This window comes from Mus caroli, chromosome 5 (assembly GCF_900094665.2).
Source record: "Mus caroli chromosome 5, CAROLI_EIJ_v1.1, whole genome shotgun sequence".
In the NCBI taxonomy this organism is placed as follows: Eukaryota; Metazoa; Chordata; class Mammalia; order Rodentia; family Muridae; genus Mus; species Mus caroli.
The window spans coordinates 33054984-33076693 of record NC_034574.1 but is presented as its reverse complement, the minus strand read 5'-3'; the positions used below and the strand labels follow the sequence as shown (position 1 = coordinate 33076693).

At 48.7% G+C, this 21710-nt stretch overlaps 1 protein-coding gene across 2 annotated transcripts; it reads left to right on the top strand.

The window, feature by feature from the left end:
- The first annotated feature begins 25 nt into the window (after nucleotides 1-25).
- Zbtb49 (zinc finger and BTB domain containing 49) lies at nucleotides 26-20846 on the top strand. Of its 2 annotated transcripts, XM_021163553.2 has the most exons (8): nucleotides 26-155; nucleotides 3869-4035; nucleotides 6155-7230; nucleotides 9880-9926; nucleotides 14552-14625; nucleotides 16690-16772; nucleotides 16859-17020; nucleotides 19193-20846. In XM_021163553.2, the coding sequence occupies exons 2-8, from the start codon at nucleotides 3884-3886 to the stop codon at nucleotides 19867-19869; spliced, it is 2271 nt and encodes a 756-aa protein (XP_021019212.1). In that variant the 5' UTR covers nucleotides 26-155; nucleotides 3869-3883; the 3' UTR covers nucleotides 19870-20846. The 2 variants fall into 2 exon arrangements, with proteins under 2 accessions (XP_021019212.1, XP_029333828.1); XM_029477968.1 differs by lacking the exons at nucleotides 26-155; nucleotides 3869-4035; nucleotides 9880-9926 and having other exon boundaries at nucleotides 6895-7230; nucleotides 19193-20063.
- Nucleotides 20847-21710: the final 864 nt, after the last annotated feature.

Genomic DNA, 21710 nt, shown 5'->3' with positions numbered 1-21710 from the left:
AGACGGAAGTGACGGCGGCGGAAGTTGCCGATGAGCTGCTGAGGGGGCGTTGTCGGAATGGTTCCGAGGCTGTTGGAGTCCGTCCTGCAGTTGACACCGAGAGTGTGACAAGAACGAGTGTCAGGGAGACGGCTGGGCGAGAGCGGCCTCCGCGGGTAAGGCGGCCCGGGACACTCGACTCGCGTGGGTTGGCGCGGGTAGGGTGCGCGCGGCTTACTCGCAGCGCCGTGTGATGGGGCTCGGCCGAGCACAAAGCTAAGCTCCGGGCACCGGAGCCGGGCCTCCTCCTTCCTGCAGTCACCCTTGATGCGGTCTGCGCCGCTCTTGGTGTCTGCGTCGCCCCGAGATAGGAGAGGCGCTTATTTCTCCGGGCCCCTAAGCCGCCCTCTGCCTCACTCACCGCGTGATCCTAGGTGCCATGGTGTTCCATCTGTAGGATGCTATTACTGCAGCGCCTACTCCTCGGGACCACGGCAGGTGCTGGGCGGGCATCTGCGGGAAAGACAGCATCTGGTATACGTTAGTGGGCACTGTTGCTTAAATGACTGAATGAACGTCCAGCAGGCTATGAACAGTATTGTGAGAAACCTCAACTCAGGCGTGGGCGTTTGTTGGTAACGGAGAGGTCTCCTGTTTGCTGTGGCTCCTAAAGCAAGGGACAACAGATGAGGTGGTTCAGATGAGAGAGCTTTAGTTTCTCACACTTTTAGAGGACAGACGGCCATGAATGTGTCATCGGGTTTGCTTGCTTTAGAGGACTGTCCAGGCATACAGGTGGTCACTCTTGTTGTATCCCCACACAGTCTTCCCTCTGTGCCATTGCAGCTCTGGCATTTCTGCCACAGAACCCATCCTAAGAGGCTCTTTTTAAAATACAGTTGCCTTCTTAAGGGTGTAATTGCTACAGGTATTCAAATTCTGAGGTTCTGGAAAACGCAACGGAATGCATAAAGAGCCCATTTGGTGGCATGCCCTTGTAACAACCAGCACTGGGGAGGCGGAGATAGGTGGATTCCTGAAATCAGTGAGCCTCACACCTCAGTAAGAGACCCTTTCTCAAAAAATGCCTGAGGCTGGCTTCTGGCCTCCACACATATGCACCCTTGTCTACACAAAACATGCACATATGTCTGCACATACATCCAGAAAAAGGCATAAAGATAGGCATAGTAGTTAACAACTCCTAAGGACCCCTGTAAAGCTTGAGATAAACAGCTTCACGGCAAACCTCCCACAAATCATCCACCAGTGTTAACTGTCTGACGGAATTACCCCACCGAACTCTGCTGTGGGAGCCTCTTGGTTAAAATTCTGGTGTGGCTCCTCTTCCCTTGAGAGGCTCCTCTTCATTCACATCATCCAAGCTCCTCCCCATCCCCCACTTCTCCTTGCCTTTCTCACCATGGTATTTGCATTGTTTGATGTCTTTCACAGTGATCTTTCTACTATCATATGCTTGGTTTCAATTTTAGCTTACAGAACTAGAAGGAACCATACAGTTCTCTAGTTCCACAGGGTCGCTCTATTCTCAAACTACACGCTGAGCACCTGTGAGGCGCCAGACACTTGCAGGTGTCCGAGCTACAGCAATCAGCGAAGGAGATGTGAGCCATGTCTTTACCACGTAAAGACGGTTGCGTTTGCCGGCTAGGCTGAGCCCCCTAATAGTTCACTCAGCTGGGAACTTGTCAGTGGTTCATCCCAGTGAGGAAAACCACGCCCTTGTGAGCCTCACATTTGAACTCTCCTCCTGCACTGAGGACTAAGTCTTGAACTCTTATCATCTTTTTGGAAATACTTCATATCCAAACTATAATTTAGTGTGGGAGGGTCCCCACAGGAGTTATAGCAAGTAGGGGAGAACAGTCACGGTGCGGTAAGAATAAATTTCCATCAGCTCAATTTGTGATTGAGCCACATCAGCTCAATTTGTGTAACCAGAGCTGGGCCAGGCCAGGACTTCCAGAGTCTGACCCAGGTCATCTTACTTTACTCATATTTAAGCACAGCACAATTTTGGGATGGGGAGGGGGGGTAGTTCTGATAACAGTTACATCAATCCCAAGTGCACAACAATTTTAAGACATGTTTACATTGAGATTCTTTACAAAGTATATCTGGCTTCTTTCACAAGAATGGGTACTGTTAATTTAGAAATAGTGCCCAGTATCTAGGATCTAGGGAGATTGGAACATAATGAGGTAAACATAATGTCTGTAGGAGTCAGGATTGGCCTGGCCCTAAGATGACCCAGAAGTCACTAGGCTGTTGTTTTTGTACAAATGACATCTCTCACAAAGATGGGCTCTATGGCCTACAAGTAATGCTCAAGGCTTTAAGGGGAAAGGGTCTGGCAGAAGTTAACCATCAAGTCCGGAAGGTATGGGCAGGGCCTGCTCAGCAGGTAGCCAGGGATCACCAGGTGGCAAACCTCATTCCCCAGCATTCCAGGAAAGCAGCTAAGCACCTCATTCCATTGAAGAGAGAAGCTATGTGTTTAACTTTCCTGTAGTCTCCAGTCTTAACTGTGAGAGGCCTTTTTTTTTTGCCCTCTACAGATTATTGCCCCAGATTGCTGTTAAGATTCTCAGTTTCCTCCCGTTCCTCTTCCACTGTGTTTGGATGCCAGGGGCCACATCTGACTCAGCTGTGTGCCTCCCACGCCGCCCTCTACCCCCACGTCTAGCTGCAATGGTCCCATTCGGGTATGCTGCACTCCCTGGGACTGTCCTCCTGGACACCTGCACTCACTGTTGCTGCCCTGGAGGGCAGCCCACAGTAGTGACTCAGGAGGTGGATGAGGAAGGACCAGATCTTCTGTATCACCCAGGAGCTTCTTGTCTCCTTCCCAGTTAGAGCCAGGGTTTTCAGATGGTGTGAAACTCAGGGTGACCTGTCCTCTGCCTCCATGGTATGCCACCTGCTACTCAGCCATACTCTGGAACTCCTGCCCTGGAGGTCCCCCACACCTCCAGGTCATAGACCCCAGGATCCTGCACTCTCCATTCTCTTGCTTCCTCTGTCTGTGAGAAGCATATAGGCATACCTAAACAGACGTGGTGCAGGTCTAATCGCTTTGCTCTCTGCCTGGTGATGGTAGTTATCTTAGTTTGTACCTTATCTGCCCAAATAGGCATTTAATTTTCTCTAGTTTTGAATTCACTGACCTATATAGGTGTGTATTTGTTACTTCCATTACTGCTATAACAAAATCTCTGATACTAGCAAACTAAGGAAGGGTTTATTTGGGCTCGTAGTGGAAGGGTGCAGTCCATTATCGCAAGGGAGATTTGGTGGGAGGAGTGAGAGACAGGTGGTCATATTACATCTGCAGCCAGGAGTCAGCAGGATACATGCTGCTGCTCAGCCACTCCCTGCTTTTTATTCATTCTGGGGCCCCAGCCCATGGATAGTGTCACACACATTCAGTGTGGGTCTTCCCGAAAGTGCCCTCAGACACTGAGTGCATCCTCAGGGTTCACAGTTCCGCCAAGTTGAAGGTCAAGATTAAGCGCCACAAAGTGTTTAATAAATACAGGCTTGATCTCAGCTGGTTGCCTTTTTTTCTATGCGTGTTTGTGTATATGTATTGATTTTCATTTTGGTTTATTCATAGCTGGCCAGAAAAGAATGCATACAGTATTATCACTGCTGCAGTCTACATTAGCACACTTACACACTTTGGGTTTCACATAGCTAATGGCTTCCATAATGGCTCACTAAGGGGAGACATTTCCATATTTACAGAGGTTTGAGCTGGACAGCTCTGGGCTAGGTGATGCACAAGGTGAGAACCAAGGGCAGTTTGCATTTGGGTCCCCTTTGTGCCGATGGTGTCCTTGAGACTCTCTTGTATTTTCCACTGTAGGTCTCATGGTCTAGTATGGACCCTGTTGCTGTTCACAGCTGCCACCTCCTGCAGCAGCTGCGAGAGCAGCGGATCCAGGGCCTGCTTTGTGACTGCATGCTGGTGGTGAGGGGTGTCTGCTTCAAAGCACACAAGAATGTCCTGGCAGCCTTCAGCCAGTATTTCAGGTGAGCACCTCACACTGCCCTCCTCTGCTGCTGAGGGGAGCCTGCTTCCTCGGGGACGGCTGCTCTGTTGAGCACCTCACACTGCCCTCCTCTGCTGCTGAGGAGAGCCTGCTTCCTCGGGGACGGCTGCTCTGTCTTAACTTTGAAGTTTAACAAAATGACAGCTTATGGGTTTTCTTTTTTCTTTAATTAGAATCACTTTGTGTTCAGAGTAACTCGCAAGAGAAGAGACTCTTAGCCAACGTATATTAGGGATGACCGAAAAGAATTTCAGTATTCTTTCTGTATTTCAATTCCTTTCCAGATAAAATGATTGAGGAATTGAATCTGAGGTAGGAATTTCACTGTCATTAGACATAGAGTGGAGGATGCTGGCTGTCATTGTGCACATCTTTCACCCCAGCATATGGGAGGCCATAGCAACAGGCTTCAGAGTTCCAGGCCCGGCAGGGCAGAGGGATGATTCTGTGTGGAAAGAGAAAGAAATATGCGTGGGGAAAGTGTTCTGTATGCTTTCCCACTCCTTCCCACCCTCCCTCCTTACTCACTTCCCCTCCTTTCTAAATGGATGTGGTTCAGTTTTTGTCTTTCATTTGAATGCTGTAAGAAAATCTTTGGTTTAACCTCATCATAGTTACTCTGGCATTATTTTGGCTTCTGTGATTTATTTATACATACTGGATAACAGCAGGCAGTTGTGCTGCAGTGTAGCTAAAGCTTCATACAGTTGCCTGTTCTTTAGAAGTTAGTTCTCTGGTTAATAAGTCTCTCCTTGGTGCACACTTACCTGCTGTAGTCAGCAGAGTGTGGGAAGTGGCCTGGTCTTGCCCTGATAACACCGCATCACGGCATGAAGCTCCTGTGTGCACTGTTCCACACATCAGTTCCACACATCAGTTCACTAGGGTGGGTGGTAGTTTTTGTCCCTGTGCAGAACAATCCTAGACTCTTGGGCTTTGCTGTCCCTGGACAGTTAGTTCTCTTCCTAGGTATGGTAATGTTGGCATTGCTGAGCAGGCATAAACCCCGAAGGCTATGGGGAGAACAGGTGACTGTTGGCAAAATACCTGCAGCAGGTTTGTGAGACAGTTTACCCAAGTCATCTTCTTAACTTGTATTTGGTACCAGTTTCCTCACCTATGCATTCGACCCACACTGCATCAAGGAGCTTGGGCCACATGTGCCTTTCTCTTCATTAAGTCAATTCTTCATTAATTCTTCCTGTTGCTTTATGGACCTTTGAGTCTCTGCAAAACTAAGCAGCCAGAAGGGCATGGTAGTACTCTAAGCACTGGTGAAGCAAAGGCAGGTGGATCTCTGTGAGTTCTAGGCCAGCACGTTCTATATAGCAAGTCGTAGGCCAGCTAACAACAGAAACCAAACCAAAATAAAAAACCTTAGCAGCCAAATTACAGATACATAGTGGATATATACATAACTTGATTAATGTGTCTGTCTTCACCTTTAGAAGGTTTTAAGGCACCTAAGTATATAAATATTTTTATGTTATATGATGTGAAATGGATCATGCCAGACTAAACCTGAAACACTGAAGTATGTACAGTCCTTTTTTTTTCTGCTGTACTATGTCAGTGTATAATTGATACATGTGGCTGGTTATATTTCAATATATATACAGATCGTGTTCTGTAGAGTTCCTGCATGAAGACCAGAGTCTCATGCCCAGGACTCACATGAGAAATCCAGGCATGGTGGTACCTGCTTAAATTCCAAAGCTGGGAGATGGAGACACATGGATCCCTCGGGCTCAGCGGCCAACCAGCCTCCCTGCTGTGCGAGCTCTGGGCCAGTTAGAGATTTCATTTTCTTAAAACAGAGTGCTGGTGCCTGAGGAGCAGTGTCCAACACTTTCCTCTTACCTCCACATATGTGCTCATGTGCACCTAACACACATACACTCACACACACAAATCCAAAAAAAAAAAAAAACTAAAATAAAATCAGTAAAAGTGAAATAGCTTTAGAAATAAAACATTAAAAATACTCATGACAAAAGCCTTAGTGTTCATAGACATAATCTTTTGGAGATTCATGTGTGAACTTTAAAAGAAGAAGTTAGCAGAATGTGAAAGTAGCTAAAGCATTCTTTCTCTGTCAGGAGCCTCTTTCAGAACTCTTCCAGCCAGAAGAATGACGTTTTCCACCTGGACGTTACAAACGTCAGTGGCATAGGGCAGATCCTGGACTTCATGTACACATCGCGCCTCGACCTCAACCAGGACAACATTCAGGTGATGCTGGACACAGCGCAGTGTCTGCAAGTGCAGAATGTTCTGAATCTGTGCCACACATTTCTGAAGTCGGCCCCTGCAGCACAGCTGCCAGGCTTGCCTTGTGCTGCTGGTTTCTCCCTGCAGAGTGTGGCTCTGGATGGCACCTGCGCCGTTAGTGAGCACTACCCTCCTCCCTCGCTGCAGGAGTGCCCTGTGGAAGGCCCGCAGGCTAAAGTCCCGGCTGAAGTGAATCCTCGTGCTCCATCGGCAGATTTCAGTCGTCCCACGGAAGTGTCAAAACCAGATGCTGCAGGCGGCAGCTGCCCAGAGCTGCCCTGCAAGCAGCCCAACCACTATTACAAACTCAGAACATTGTACAGCAAGCAGTACTACAAGCAAACTGCCTGCCCCAACCAGGTGCCTGCCGCACAACAGCCGCTCACTCACAGTGCCTCCACAGACCTCGCTGCAGCAGCCTCGCAGCCTCCTGTGGAGGGCCGTCCCGCTGTCCTGGAGACTCCAGAGCACTTGCCTTCCACCTTTGTGGCTCCACCTGTCAGGAACTCTGGCAATGACTCTGAGGCAGACCCCCTTTCTGAGCCCCCTGCCAAGCAGATGAGGCTGAAGAAGGCCATGCACCTGAAGAAACTAAACTTTCTCAAGTCACAGCAGTCGGCTGAGTGCACCTCACACCCTGAGCCAGATAATGGCTTGGCCAGGAGGGAGGAGTCTGCTGCTAAGGAAGATGCAGTGGAGAGAGCTGGAAGCCAGACTGCTGAAGAGAAAGGGAGGGAAGAACTGGGTCCAGAGAGCAGCCGTGAGGAGGAGCTGCCAGGAGCCCCAGCTTCCTGGGAAGACCCGTCCCAGGCTCTCCAGTCCCAGAAACAGTATGCATGTGAATTGTGTGGGAAGCCTTTTAAACACCCAAGCAATCTGGAGCTGCACAAACGGTCTCATACAGGTACACTGCCAGGAGCCCACAGGCACAGAGGAGGAAGCAGTGGTGCTCGTCCCCTGGCCAGGCTTTGTCTGTAAGACACTTGACTCCTCGGTGGAGCCAGTGATGTCTATGCCGAGGCTCCAGGGTGCTAGCTGCCCTCTGTTGCACCTCTTGGTGATGTATGCATATGTTCTGTGCAGGGAGCATCATCAAGCTGCTGTAGTGAGTTCCGTCTGTCTGCACTCAGCCTGCTAACTCTAAAACAGACACACGGTGTTAGTTGCCTCTGTAGGGTCCCTGAGCTTATTTTCTCAGCAGAATGGTGATGGATAGTAAACTGTAACAGTTAAATTCGAGCCATTCTGAAACTTCTCTTAGAAGGAATTTTAATTTGAGAAGTTAGGATTTTGGAGGCAGGAAGTTAACTACATAGGAATCAATTACTTGATTTTTTTTTTCTTTATTTTTTGTTTTTATGGTACAAGGATGCTGGACAACTCTGCCACTGAGCTATGCCCTAGCCCTACTCTCCACCTGATATTTCAATGAAAATTCTTCCACCTTAGACACTGAACTTGCAAACATTTATCTTAATTCATACTATTGTCTTCCCGAATAGTTTTTAAAGGTATAATATGATACACACCACACTATGTAATACCAAAGCTCACTCTTCCCCTGGCTGAGATAGAATTATTAGTGCAACATGAATTAGTAACAGTTAGGCATAACCATGAACCAGGTACATACACCTTTAATCCCACTACTTGGGAAGCAGAGGTAGGCAGATCTTTAGTGAGTCTGAGGACAGCCTGGTCTACATAGTGAATTCCAGAACAAGCTACAGAGTGAGGCTCTGTCTTAAATACCTCACCCCACCCCAAAAGACATAGGCATGAGCAGTGTCATACAGCAGCATGCTTCAGATTAACTGCTTGTAAGCTGCCAGCTTCTTTCTTGACAGGCTGTTCTCTTGCCTCTTTGGACTTCTGGTTTGCTCGTGTAAAAAGTCCTTTATAGTTGTCAGTGTATTCAAATGGAAAGGCTGTCATTATTTTTATATAACACACACATACAACTATTAGTAGTAGTAGTTCAAAATGAGACCAGGTAAAGACAGTCCTCATTCAGTCTTGCTATGAAAAAACTTGATTTAAATCATTCTGTTTGCTTAATTTCCTACAGCCTGAGGAATACTATCAGTTTTATTTCATTTTTCTTTTAGAAACTTACCTGTTGTAGCTTTAAAGGAGCAAAATTAAATTGCTAATTCTGGAGAACATCTGTGAATGACAGATACAGTCATAGGGCAGAGACACTTCCTCGGACGTAAGTGCTGCATTGAGATGGCAGCAGAGCGTGGCCTGGACACCAGGGACCTGTGAGAGAGGCCAGAGCTGTCTCAGATTGGTGCAGATGCCACTTCCTTCCTCCTCGGCGTGCTGTGGAAGCTGCCAGTGGCCACATGGTGTGTGATGATGTCCCCCCGTAGCCAATGAGACCTGTGTTTCTCTGTCTTCAGAATGCCTTCTGTTTCATTTCTAATATGCATATGTTGACAGGCACAGCCGATAGGACAAAAGCTCTGTCGAGCCTCAATATTAACAGTGAGAAGGGCTCCCATTGGAATAGGCTTGTTAAACCCTTGCTCTCTTGTGATCCATGACTTCTCTTTCTTTTAAGCTCATCTCTCTTGTGGGACCTTGAACCCCAGTAATTACAGAAAGAAGGCAGAACACAGGCTTACATGGTCATGACTAGGGCTAAAGACTAGCTTAGTGCAAGATCAGAAAGCTGCTACTTGGTATTGCCAAGGTCACGGCCCTGTATGCACAACAGTGTTATTTTTAAGGGGATCTTAATGTAGCACTTGAATTGGGGAGAGTGGGAAAATGACAATTCTTGAGCGTTCAACGTGTGTTTATTAGGCTCATCCAGACAAAAAGTGGCACCTTAAAGTGTACCTTCCAGCAGATCCCCATCCCGCTGCAGCTTCTTGTAGCATTCTATGTCCTTCAGTCTGTCCTGTCTCAGACTGCAGTAATTGAGTTACTGCACTCAGTGTGGAGACCACAGCAGGCCATACCTCTCCTCTCTGCTGTGAAGTTCACTTCTGTGTCCCAGCTAAGGCAGGGAAGTAGTGCACAGGGCTGTTCCTCAGGCTGCTTGTGCCTATCCTTTGGGTTCCAATGTCCATAGCTCCCATGGTGTGAAGGGATTGTCCACTCTGGTAGGAGTCAAAGGTCAAGTAGAGTAATGCAGCAAGAAAACTCATTTGGTTTGTGATGAAAGGAAACTGGGCAGTCTTTTTAATTCACCATAGGTTTGTATTTAGAGAACAGTTTGACTTTTAGGTGAAGGTATAAAGATTTGATTCTTATCATCTTTCAGGCGGGTGATAAGTATGTGGAAGTAGAGGTGCCTGTGCCCCACTTTGGAGGTAAACAATGTCACAGGCTGGGTGTGGTGGCTCTTACCTGTAATCCCAGCACTCAGGAGGCTGAGGCAGGAAGTGCCGAGAGTCCCAGGTCAGCCGGGGCTACAGAGGGAGACTGAAGAGTGGAATGATTGCTTGGTAAGGGAAGATGCAGGAGGCCAAGCATTTTAAACAGAAATGACCGTGCAAATTCTTGTACTGATGACAGCTTGCTGTATTTTGCTTTGTTTCAGGTGAGAAACCTTTTGAATGTAACATTTGTGGGAAACACTTCTCTCAGGTGGGAATTCTCTTATTTACTGTTGATAATTGGAAGTCTGAGCCTCATTGCTTACTTTATTACCAATAATTAGACTCACTTTAGTCCTCAGAAGGGAAACCTGTGGTGGTAGCTGCAGTTTAAAGAGTTGGGGCTGGGTCAGCACACACATTCCCAGTGCATTAGAAGGTGCTGCTATTGTGAGTGGGAGATCTCACAGCACCTTCTCTTTTCTCCACTCATATTGGGTCTTGACGTTCCTAGTGGTCCACAGTGAGCTTGCCTGTTTGCTGGGCTCGGTTCAAGCCAAATATTTACTCTCTTTGGGACTATAGGCAGGATATTAGGCAAGAGAAGACCAAGCCATTTTTGTTCTCCACTTTGACTACATCCTTTGAGCTGACTTTTGGGCACATGGAGTTATCTCATATTTATTGTGCCTTGCCGTAGCAAGTACTATGTTGGCACTTGGAGATGTCCCCTCCACAGAAGGTGCCCAGCATCATAATCTGGCTCTGAGCAGTTGCTGTTTCCTCTAAAATAGGACTAGAGTACCCTCTGTTCATGGTCACGTTCAGGGGTGGGACTCTTCAGGGGAACCAGCCAGCACTGCTCTCCTTACTCAGAGCAGTAGCTCCATAGCGGTGCACTGTGAGATTCTGCTCAGCCACGAAATGGCTTTGGGCCAGTCCGTCACAGTGCAGGGGCTGATGAGGCGGGGATTAGGAAGGAAGTCCCACGGAGCATGGAAGCAGTGAGTGCCATTTTGTTACACACCCTTCCCAGCTCTTCCAGGGTCCAGTGAGGGTGTCAGTTCCCTCTTCCGGTGGTCCCACCCCCACTGTCTAGTGTACTCATTCACTCTTACTTCTCTGTGACTTCCTGCATCTTCTTGTGGGTGGCCCCTTCTTCCCTGAATGATGACTTTGGGACAGTCTCTTGTCTGGCCCCCAGCCGAGTGTACATCCGTCTGTCTGTCTGTTGCATGGGGCTACCTAGGAGCTAATAGCTCACCCTCCTACTTCTTCTGGGAATGACTGGAGTGAATGGTGGTGTTCACAGTGGATTGGGATGCCCTTCCTGAGCTTCCAGAGTACACTGCACTACTAAGTTCCTAAGGGCTTTTTCTTTGGAGAATTTGAAAGTCTGAAAAAGTCTCCCAGTAGGAATCTCTGATCCTATTTCCTAAGGATTGGCTATGTAGAAGGGTTAGCCTGTCTGTCCTTAGCCACAGCTTTACTAACGAGCCAGATGGCTCTGTAGCAGTCAGCCAGCATCATCTGGGACTGTGGTGATGATACGCTCAGCTGTTTATAGCGTTACAGTCTCTAAGAGAGTGGTCATGGCTTGTGTTCTGTGTTGCCTGTGTGGTGCACAAGGGCACCAATACATCCACGACAGTGGGGCAGGGAAAGCCTGGTGACTCAGCTGTCTCTGGAGAGGAGCAAAGCTGTTTTTTCCTCCCCTGCCCCTGGGAGGTTGGGGGTGGAAACAGGAAGCAAGCCTTTAATCAGATGGTACCACATTCCAAGAGGCAGAGGGCAGTCTTGGGTAAAAGACCCTGTTTTCCGGTAGTGCTGTCTAGATGGGAGTGGCTTTCCTTGTGGCTGTATGTTAAGGAAGCCCTCTGGGGCAGTTCAGAAGCAGGGCCCTGGGTGCCAGGCTAATGGCAGAGCACCTACTCACCACATCCTTGGTGAAAGTGCAGGAAATCGGGGACACTGTCACGACCATGTCCTAAAGTGCTAACATGGGGGCCCAGGCTTCGGTGGATCCAGTCACATCATTTCATAACATTAACAGGAAAGCGTGTGTGCTTGTCTTTAGTGTCTTTTCATTTTGCTGTTGTGTGAAATTCTAAAGACTTGGAACTCAACGAGATGAGTAATATCTGAGATGCCTTTCTGTCTCGGAGTTTGCAAGACCCTGGCTCTTACTCAGCTGCCGTGGACCCACAAGGGAGGCCAGGTTTCTCTATGTGGTTTGAGGCCACATCAGAAAGTTTATTGTAAGAGGAGTTAAACTCAGATGGTACCATAAGATATACTTTATGCATTTATTTACTGGGGACCTCAGTCTGTGTGTGGAGATCAGAAGACACCTCTGGGGAGTCAGTTCTCGCCTTCCACCATGAATGTGGGCATTGAATTGGAGACAAGTGCCTTTAACTGTTGAGCCTAGGCCCCAGATTTTGTTACTTTTTCTGGTGAGATTTTTCTGTTAAAAATCTGATTTAACTTAAAATTGATAAGAAACAAAATTCTTTTTTGCTAATATCTTCAGCAGAGTTTTATTAACACAGGTCTTGAAGTCTCAGCAGACAATCCTGAATTAGGCAAGCATCGTGATACATGTCTTTAATCCCAGCACTCAGGAGACCAAGGCCGAGGCAGGCATATCTGTGAATTTAAGGCCAGTCTTGTCTACAGAGTAAGTTTCAGGACAACCAGGGCAACATAGGAGACCAAGTCTCAGGAAACAAACAGCAGCACCAGCACCAGGTGAATTAGCTCTCCCAGGCTCTCAGAGCTTCAGCTGACTTCTCTGTAAAATGCAGTCCAGCTCTGTAAGCCTTGGGTTAAGCACTGTGTGCAGCCAGTGCACAGAGCTCTGTTCATAACGTTATCATCACTGCTTGGCATGGTTTCTGTAAATGAAATTGCAGATTTTTAATTTTTTTTTAAAGATGTGATCTGTGCATTCATTTTGGATTCCAATAGTGTGGCTACAGTCTATTAAAAATAAAAAGTATGGATTGACGCCTCAGGGCCCAGTCTCTTGGGTCATCTGTACAAGTTACTTAAATGCAAACAGTTTGGGTTTTTTATTTGTTGTTGTTCAAATCATTCCATCGGTTTTATTTACGTTGAAGAGTTTGTCACTTCAGTATGTGCTCCTGTACCTGGGAAAAGATGCTTATTTTAGTTTATATTTTCATGCTAATTAGTAAAGACATGTTAAAGTTTTTTTTGCTGTTGCTTTCTTTTGTTATTTTGTTTTATTTTATTTTATGACAGTCTCCCTATGTGGTTCTGGCTGCCCTGGTACTTGCCAGTATCTCTGGCTTACCTCACACTCATGGTTGTCTTCAGGCCTGTCCTACCACGTTCTTATAGTACTGTTTGTCACACAGTACGTCAGAGAAGCGTTGGGTTAGATTTGCTTTGAAATAAGTAATACATTGAGCACGTGGGACATGAATGTGTGTGGCAGGGTTCTACTTATACACGGCTCAGACTGTGTTTCATCACAGTACATCTCTATTGAGCTACTCGCGTGAGAGAGCAGGTGGCATGCTGAGTGTTGTGTTGGTGTATGACATTGGTTTTTCGGAAATGTGGATGTTGCTGACGAAAGCAATTAGTATTTGAAATCCTGCTCTCCAAGGAGCAGTGTCCCAGGTGGCAAAGTGAGTTTTGTGTTGACGTTCAGGACAGTTTCTTCTTATTTGCAAAAGCAGAGAAGACTCACTCATATCCAGCCCAGCTATGGCCCGGGGCAGCTGTTCTAGTTGCCAAATCTCAGCTTTTAGATGGAAAAATAGAATACCAATTGTCACTGGGTATAAGGGCCTAGTTAGAATTTTAGCATGTGGATTTTGCTATTGATATTTGCGGTGATCTTGTTATTAAAGGTTTCTATATTAAAAGCAGGCTGTTTACTAGTGTCTGCCAAAATCCGTCTGATTATTGAAAAATCCCAGTTTTCTCTCAGCTGTGTTTATCACAATTCTGAAGATAGTGTGCAGCTGAGGCTCCCCGGCATCAGAGTCCACACGCAGAGTCTTTTGTATTTGTGAGCTTTTACTCACAGATAGACTATAACCAGAACTGTGTCTGCATTTTTTCTTAAGGCTGCTTGCAGAGATAAAAAAGAGAGTTTACCAGCTAGCTTCTGACTCTGTTGTGCACTGCAGTATGGCACTTGGGCATCTTTGTTTGTCACTGAGGGCTTGTTTGGCAGGAGGACACCAACAGCTTGAGCTGTTCGGGTATAGTGAGGGAAGGCTTTGCCTCTCAACCCTAGTTTGGAACATTTCCAAGTGGTGTTTGTAATATGGGAAGCGTTTGCAGCTCCGCTTTCACTGTTCTAGGTAATTTTCTGACTTCATACTTGTAAGTGTATGGAAATCTATAGGCAAAACCCTGCTAGCTTAACAGACTAGGATGCAGAGACCCTGCAGTGCTACCGTGGTTCTCCTGAGATGCACTCTTGCACAGAGGTAAAAAAATGAAAAGCTGGCCAGGCAGAGCCAGTCTTGCTGTGAGAGGATACACTCTCTGGAAACATCTTTTGCTGCTTTTATACAAATGCATATGTTGTTGAAAGAAGTAATGAGATAAGCCCCCTAAGTGCTAGATTCTCCAGATGGCCCTAATTTAACTATATCAAGGTCTGCTGAAGATTGGGCCTGGGAACCCAAGTGCCTTCCCAGAGTAGCCTGCCCTTTACAAGGGAGGCATCACAAAGTGGACACCAGTGTGAGGCCACAGCTGGGGCTCCTTGTACAGCAGGTGGCTGCCCTTGACCTTGGACACAGCTTCCTGGCTGCCCTTTATGGCGGGTGCAACCTACTAAGTCTGTCACTGCTCCTTTGAGCAGTTTTTCGGTCCTTCCTTACTGATGTGTTTCTTGCCCTCTCGTAGGCAGGCAACCTTCAGACTCACTTACGCCGGCACTCTGGGGAGAAGCCATACATCTGTGAAATCTGTGGAAAGAGGTCAGTGCTGAGTTGGGGGGGGGGGCATGTGTGAGGACTGTGGGTGGTCCAAGTGTCTTTGTCCAGTGTCATGACATTGGCCACCAGGGCTCACGCAGCCATGGCGGAGCACAAGTGCGTTCACTCTGCAACAGGGTGAGAGTAGGAAGAAAATTTAACTGCAAGCATGAAAATCTAGGCCAAGGCCCCAGGAAGGAAAGCCAATTTACAGGAAACAGATTAGCCTATGCCAAGTGTTCATTCTGAAAGTATCTCCAAGGAGGAGACCGTCTAGTCAGGGGAAACAGTGCCTGCAGCCTGAGGAACTAGACTTCTAGAGAGAAGGCGACAGAAGGTACCTAAGCAGTGTTAACACACCAGGCTGTTGACTTCCGGACAGAATCGATGACACTCAGCCTTGCTGGGTGAGTTTTGACCTGAAAACTGAATGTTGGCATGGCAACAGAGAATCAGCCTCTTTGGGTGGGCAGATGCCTGTGCAATAACTCCTTCACAGGGCATTGGGTAGGCAAGGAGCTTGTCCATCCCTCCTGTGTGACGACTGCAGCCTCAGCCCTCTATCCCCTTGCTTGATGAAAGGCCAGGAGCTTCTTCCTCCACCATCCTGCCACTGTACTAAAATTGCAGGCCTTGACCAGAGGCCTCACAAGCTGTAGGCACGTCCATTGCTCCACATCTGGCTTCCACCATTTAGTTATTCATTCACCCAGCATCAGCTATCTCAGTGCTGTGAGGGGAACAGAAACGTCAGTCGCTCAGATTCTCTACCCTCCACAAGATGGACACATGAGTATTCAGAAGTCGGAGTCTTCAAACACATCCCACAGCACATGCTGTGAGCATAGCAGAGTGGGAAACAAGCCTCAAACAGGTTTGGGGAGCATGGCCTGCCTCTGCATTGAAGGAAAATGGAACACATCAAAGGCTGCCGTGCTGACCACAGCTCCCTTGTGTTGCAGCTACCTGACCATAAAGCCAAGCTCTGGGTGGTAGTCATCTGGTCATGGCAAGGGCCCAGCAGCACAGACAATGGCCCCACATACTGTTGCTTCCCATGGGCTCCTGAGTGTAGTTTGCAGTGTTTAAAATTAGGACCTGGGGATTCCATGTAAAATCTTTTCTGTGCCTCGCCTGCCTTGGAACAACCCACCAGTCATCCCTGGGTGGGGGTGGGGCAACCAGGAAAGAGTAGACTTTCATCATGGGTGAAGAGGTGCTTGCTGCCTGCCATCCTGATGATGACAATTTCTTCACTCACTGTGTTTCCCATCCAGAAACACAGGTGACAGGGGGAAAGGGTTTCCTGGTAGCTGGAGACAATTATGGAAAGTGACAGGTAGCTGCTCAGTGAACACTGGTTCCTTTTTCATCCCCATCTCTGTCCCTCTTAGGATGGATGTGTCTAAGTCCTCAGTCAAAGGGAGCAGCTCATTTTCTCAGATGGATGCAGGGGGAACCTGAAGCCTGTGTATTTCACCCTAGGATGTGCAAAGCTGGCTTCAATGCCAAGACCATGCAGAGCTCACCCTGTGCTCTTCACTGTGTGCCTTGAGCTGCCATACCACATGGGGTGTTTTCCCACCAACCCACAAATCCAGCAGGACGTCAGCACCACAGGGCTTACATTCCTCTGGACTGTGAGCTTGCCAGTGGGGAGGCTCAGTGTAAAGGCAGTTGGTAGGCAAGCTTGGTGACCTGAGTTAGTCCCTGAGCCCCATACAGTGGAAGGAGAGAACTAATTCCCCAGGTCGCCCTCTGGTCTCCACTCGCATGCTGCAGTGCACATACACATGCACCAATTAATGAATTCATTTTTTTAAGGAAAGAGTCTGTCTCACTGAAGTGTTGGCTTTTTGGTCTTGTGCTGTTGGAAACTGTAAAGAGTGTGAGGAAGCAAGCAGCAAGTGCCTTAAAACCAAATGCTGGCATCATTTTCTGCTTTCCCTGAAACAAAGACATGGAAATGCGTTTACACATAAAGCAACCACATCCAACTAGTCAAAGCAAGTGACGCCAGCTGTCAGTGTCACCAGGTTCCTGACAGGACTTTACATTTCCTTTCAGGTTTGCAGCCTCTGGTGATGTCCAGCGCCACATCATCATTCACTCTGGAGAGAAGCCACACTTGTGTGACACGTGCGGCCGAGGTACTGCTGTGTGAGCGCTTCCTCTGTTCTCAGGGCCACTGCTACAGCTCCTGAGTGCCTGCCTAACCCTGCTGTGCTCTGTCTAGGGTTCAGCAATTTCAGCAATTTGAAAGAGCACAAAAAGACGCACACGGCTGACAAGGTGTTTACCTGTGACGAGTGTGGGAAGTCCTTTAACATGCAGAGGAAGCTGGTGAAGCACCGCGTGCGGCACACGGGGGAGCGGCCATACAGCTGCCCTGCCTGTGGTGAGTCTGGCCTCGTCCTGTGTGAGGTGGACGTGCCCACCCTGCTGCTGGCCGCCATAAGTCACTGTTCTCTCACAGTGCGGGTGAAAGTGGTAGTTCCTTTGCTTCCTCATGGGAATAATGCCACATACCAGACTCTGTGTCTGTAAGCATCAGGAACTGACCCTGATGCCCAGGTACAAAGTGACTTCAAGCCCCATCACCCAGAGCTGGCAGCCCCAGTGGGAGGGTAGAGTGTAGGAGCACACTTTGGGAACTAAGGGCATGCATCTCAGTCATAGATCAGAAGGCAGCTGGCCTGGGTAGGCCTCAGTGAGGCCACGGGTGGTAAAGGAAGAGCAGGCAGCTCTCCACCTCGGGTACCTTGGTGCATGGCTTTCTATTCCTGCACAAACATCATGACCAAGAGGCAAGATAGGGAGGAAAGGGCTTATTCAGCCTACACTTCCACACTGCTGTTCATCACCAAAGAAGTCAGGACTGGAACTCAGGGTAGGAACCTGGAGGCAGGAGCTGATGCAGAAGCCATGGAGGAGTGCTGGTTACTGGCTTGCTTCCCCTGGCTTGCTCAGCTTGCTTTCTTATAGAACCTGAAACTACCAGCCCAGGGATGGTCCCACCCACAAGGGGCCTTTCCCCCTTGATCACTAATTGAGAAAATGCCCCAAGCTGGATCTCGTGGAAGCATTTCCCCAATCAAAGCTCCTTTCTCTGTGATAACTCAAACCTGTGTCAAGTTGACACACAAAACCAAGTGCACATATGAAGACCAGGAATTGAGCACCTGTATGTAGCTTGTGATTACATGGAATCAAGAGTCATACACCCCCAGGAACCTGAGGAAGGCATGTGCCCATGTACCCATTGTGTGTGCTGGCAGAGCTGTGATGGCTGAGTGAACTGTCTTTATGGTGGTCTGTTCAGAATGCACCTGGATTAGCTTCTACTGAGGGCTGGGGCTGCAGTTGGCATCTGACAGCTCAGGACTTCCCTCCCATCTCTTTTCTGACAGACCTAGCCAACGGCACACAGCCTGATAACTATGAGGTCAGGTCTCACTCTTCTTTTCATGGTGACTCCATATGGCTAAAGTATGTGTGCACTAGGGACCCTACAGATGGGGGTGGCAGCTGCCCACAAGTCCCAGCTGAGAGTTAGTGGTACAGTGGAAGGCAGAGGATCTACTTATGCCCAGAGATGGATGGTCGGGAGCAGAAGGCAGCTAGGTCGCACAGTAGTAAACGAGGAGCTGGGACCCTAAAGCCGCAGACTCCCACAGACACATTACCAAGATGACGTGTAAAGCTGTGAAGATGCCTGACTGATGTTATATGAAAACTCTGCACCTGACACTGGGCTAACATGAGCTGTTAGTGGGTGCTGGCTCAGGTTGTAGATGGAGGTACTCGGAGTTTCCTTTCTTGGAGAGCCCTATCTGTTGGTTCAATGGCATTCGTCTTTGTGCCCCCATCCCACCTGCTCCTACTGCTTTACACGGCCCCCATGGCTGCAGAATCAAAGCAGTGGTGTGCGGCATTTAGTCAGGGAGAAGCTGTCCGTGTGTCCAGTATGCACGGGGTGTTTCCTTTCAGGGAGCTCTCACTGAAGACCTTTGCAGTTATTTCCTGAGTTCTGCTCCTCACAAGGAAGCAGGCTGAAGGGCAGACAAGTATGTACATGTCTTTGGTACAAGCTTCCTGCACAGATGTCAGGAAAGGGGTGGTAGGCTTTCTAGGCTACCTGTCCATGCTGCACTACCACTGCCTACACCCCACCGTTCCAGACAGAAGCTAGAGGGGAAAGGCTTGTTTTGGGCTTATGGTTTCCATCAGAGGTCTAGTCCTAGTGACTCCCTTTCACTAGCTGGGCCCTCTCTCCAAAAGGTTCCACATCCTCACTAAATACTATCCTCCCAGAGGAGCATCAGGGACCATCACGGGCTAGATGACAGCAGCATCGCTCAGGAGGACTGCTGTTGAGGGGAGCAGCTGCTGGCTGCCTGGGCAGGCCCTAGCACTGAGGCCCAGAGGACTTGTGCTGAGTCTCCAGCTGCAAGGGCCCATTGGAGAGGGATCTCATTCAAAGTGAGGGTGCCTTCCCCTCCAGCTTCCCTTAGATTGGCTGTTCAGAAGGAGGGGGTCCTTCCACTTCTAAACTAGCCCTTCTCTGCAGGGAAGTGCTTTGGGGGCTCAGGAGACCTGCGCAGGCACGTGCGTACTCACACTGGGGAGAAGCCGTACAGCTGTGAGGTCTGCAGCAAGTGTTTCACACGCTCGGCTGTGTTGCGGCGGCACAAGAGGATGCACGGCAGAGCTGATGCCAGGAGCCCCGTTGTGCTGGGTGAGCTGAGCCGGCCCATTGAGCCCTCTGACCTGGACAGGTCTCAGAGCTCGGACTCCTTCTCCCAGGATGTGTCTGTCACACTGATGCCTATGTCTGTCAAGCTCCCTGTGCAGCCCGTGGAAAGTTCTGTGGCAGGATTCGATGGTCATTGTACTGGCTCCTACTGTAAGTTACGCTCCATGCTTCGCCCTCCTAGCATGAGTGACCAGGACAGACTGAGCCTGGAACCTTCTAAGCTGGCCAAGCCACCGGAGTTGCAGAGCCAGCCGCAGGCCTACGCATACTCAGATGTGGAGCCCTCAGCAGGTGTGGAGCAGCCACAGGCCGATGGCATGGCTGTGTCCCGCTCTTCCCTGGCCACTCTGGACAACCACTGCACTGAGTCACTGGGCAGCCGGGCACCTTCAGTGACCTACAGGAACTCTGAGGGACAGTTTTTCTCCAGTATGACTCTCTGGGGGCTGGCAATGAAGACGCTGCAGAATGAACATGAGCTGGAGCAGTGAGGTCTTGTAACACTAGAGAGAACCGTCCCTCCTGCCCAGCCCAGCTCTGCAGAACCCAGGGAGTGGGAGAAAGGCCTGCTTGCCCCTGCTGGTCCCAGGGAGGCCGACTGCATAGGGCTGTCTATGTCTACGCAGCAGTCAAGGGTGAGAACAGCTGATTCACATTAGTGCAACAGTGCACCTAATGTCAGCTACTGTACATTTGGTCCTGTTATGACATCTGTATACATAAAATATAGATATTTTTACATTTTTATATGATAGAAGATTTTAGTATCTTATATTTTAAAATATTTATACAGATTCTATTTGTATATTAAACTTATAATTTAATTTGAATAAATGAGCTAGCTTTTTCATATAATGTTTTATATTTTGTAAATTTTTCCAGTACTATACTTTTTTTTTCAGGGTCTCATCATGTAGCCCTAGCTAGCCTTGAACTGTCTAAGGAAACCAGGCTGACCTTGAACTCACAGAGATCCACCTGTGTCTGCCTCTTGAGTGCTGGAATTAAAGGCATGTGCCACCATGCTCAGTTTCCAAGCATTATTAATCTTAAGACCTTAATACTATAAAACCACATATCAATGCAGAAGAACCTGGGTTTGAGCCTCAGCACCACCCAAAAATGTGTCACTGACCTGGCTATAAGCCTGGAGTCCAGTCATGTTACCAGCCTGCAGTGGAGGCCTCAGAGTTTTCTGAGCAGCCTGACCTGGCAGCCACTTCTGGGTAGGCCTTAGCCAACTTCTTGGCCACCCAGGATTTTTAGACTGGCTGGCTGAGAATAAGATGAGCCCTTATAGGCCTGAAGTAGTCTAGCACCCACTGGGAAGTCCCAGTCACCTTCTGCCTTTAATAGAGCTCCCTGGCTGAGTTTACTTAGTCCCTCAGGCCTGGGGGCTCCTATGATGTCCATAGTACTGTCTCTAGAATGTCTAAGCAAACATGAGAATGGCTACCTTGTAGCACACTGTAGATTACCTATGGGACTATTTGAGGACAACCTCCAGCAACTCCAACTCAGAAAAGCAGTGTACCTGATGAGAGAACCTGCCAAGGACGGGAGGATTCCACACAGAATAGCCAGGCCCAGAGAACTGTCGACTGAGTGACATCAGGTTCCCCTCCCAGTTTCCTAGTCACTCAGTACACCATGGTCCATCCCCCAAGGCTGGCACAGCAGGCAGAACCAGACCTTCATGAGGGTTGAACATCCTGTCCAAGGGTGTGCCAAAGTGTGGGTACCTTGAATAACCGGTGCCTGCATTGAACTTGGGATGTGATGGTTGCCAGTGGATGTTAGCCCCTTCCCACTCCTCCCATCTCCCACTGGCTCAACTGTTTCTCATTCCAGTAGCTCCTCACCTTCATGGGTCATATCTGCCCTTGGTCCCTCACCTCATCCTAACATCTGTTACTGTTAGCCAGGCTACATCCCATAGTCCGAGTATCACAACTCCCCCACCAGGTCATCCATCACACTGATGGACAACCCATCTCTGTCCTCTGTGTACCCGGCCAGTAACAAGTGGCCCTTTGGTCTCCAGACCACACTTCCACTGAGCCCTCACCCCTCTCACAGCCACCATGTACTGCCCTTCATGCCACTCTCTTCCAGCTCCTTGGGCTCTCGCAGCTCTCCCCTCATCCCACCTGGGGTCTTGCTGTGGTTCTGAGAACGCAGAAGCAAACAGGAACTTTCCTCCAACTCCCGATCCCATGTCTACACCTGGTGACTGTGCCCAGTTCAACTGCAGCCCCCTCCCCTGCCCACTTCCCTCGATGTCATTGCTATAGAATGCAGAAAGCCACTGTGCAGGCCTTTGGTCTCCTTG

Excerpts from the sequence above, each read along its gene's own strand:
- Zbtb49 (XM_021163553.2), top strand. The coding sequence starts at position 3,884 with ATGGACCCTGTTGCTGTTCACAGCTGCCACCTCCTGCAGCAGCTGCGA. Across the intron at positions 9,927-14,551 it reads GTGGGAAACACTTCTCTCAG|GCAGGCAACCTTCAGACTCA; the intron begins GTGGGAATTCTC and ends GCCCTCTCGTAG. Across the intron at positions 17,021-19,192 it reads ATACAGCTGCCCTGCCTGTG|GGAAGTGCTTTGGGGGCTCA; the intron begins GTGAGTCTGGCC and ends CCTTCTCTGCAG.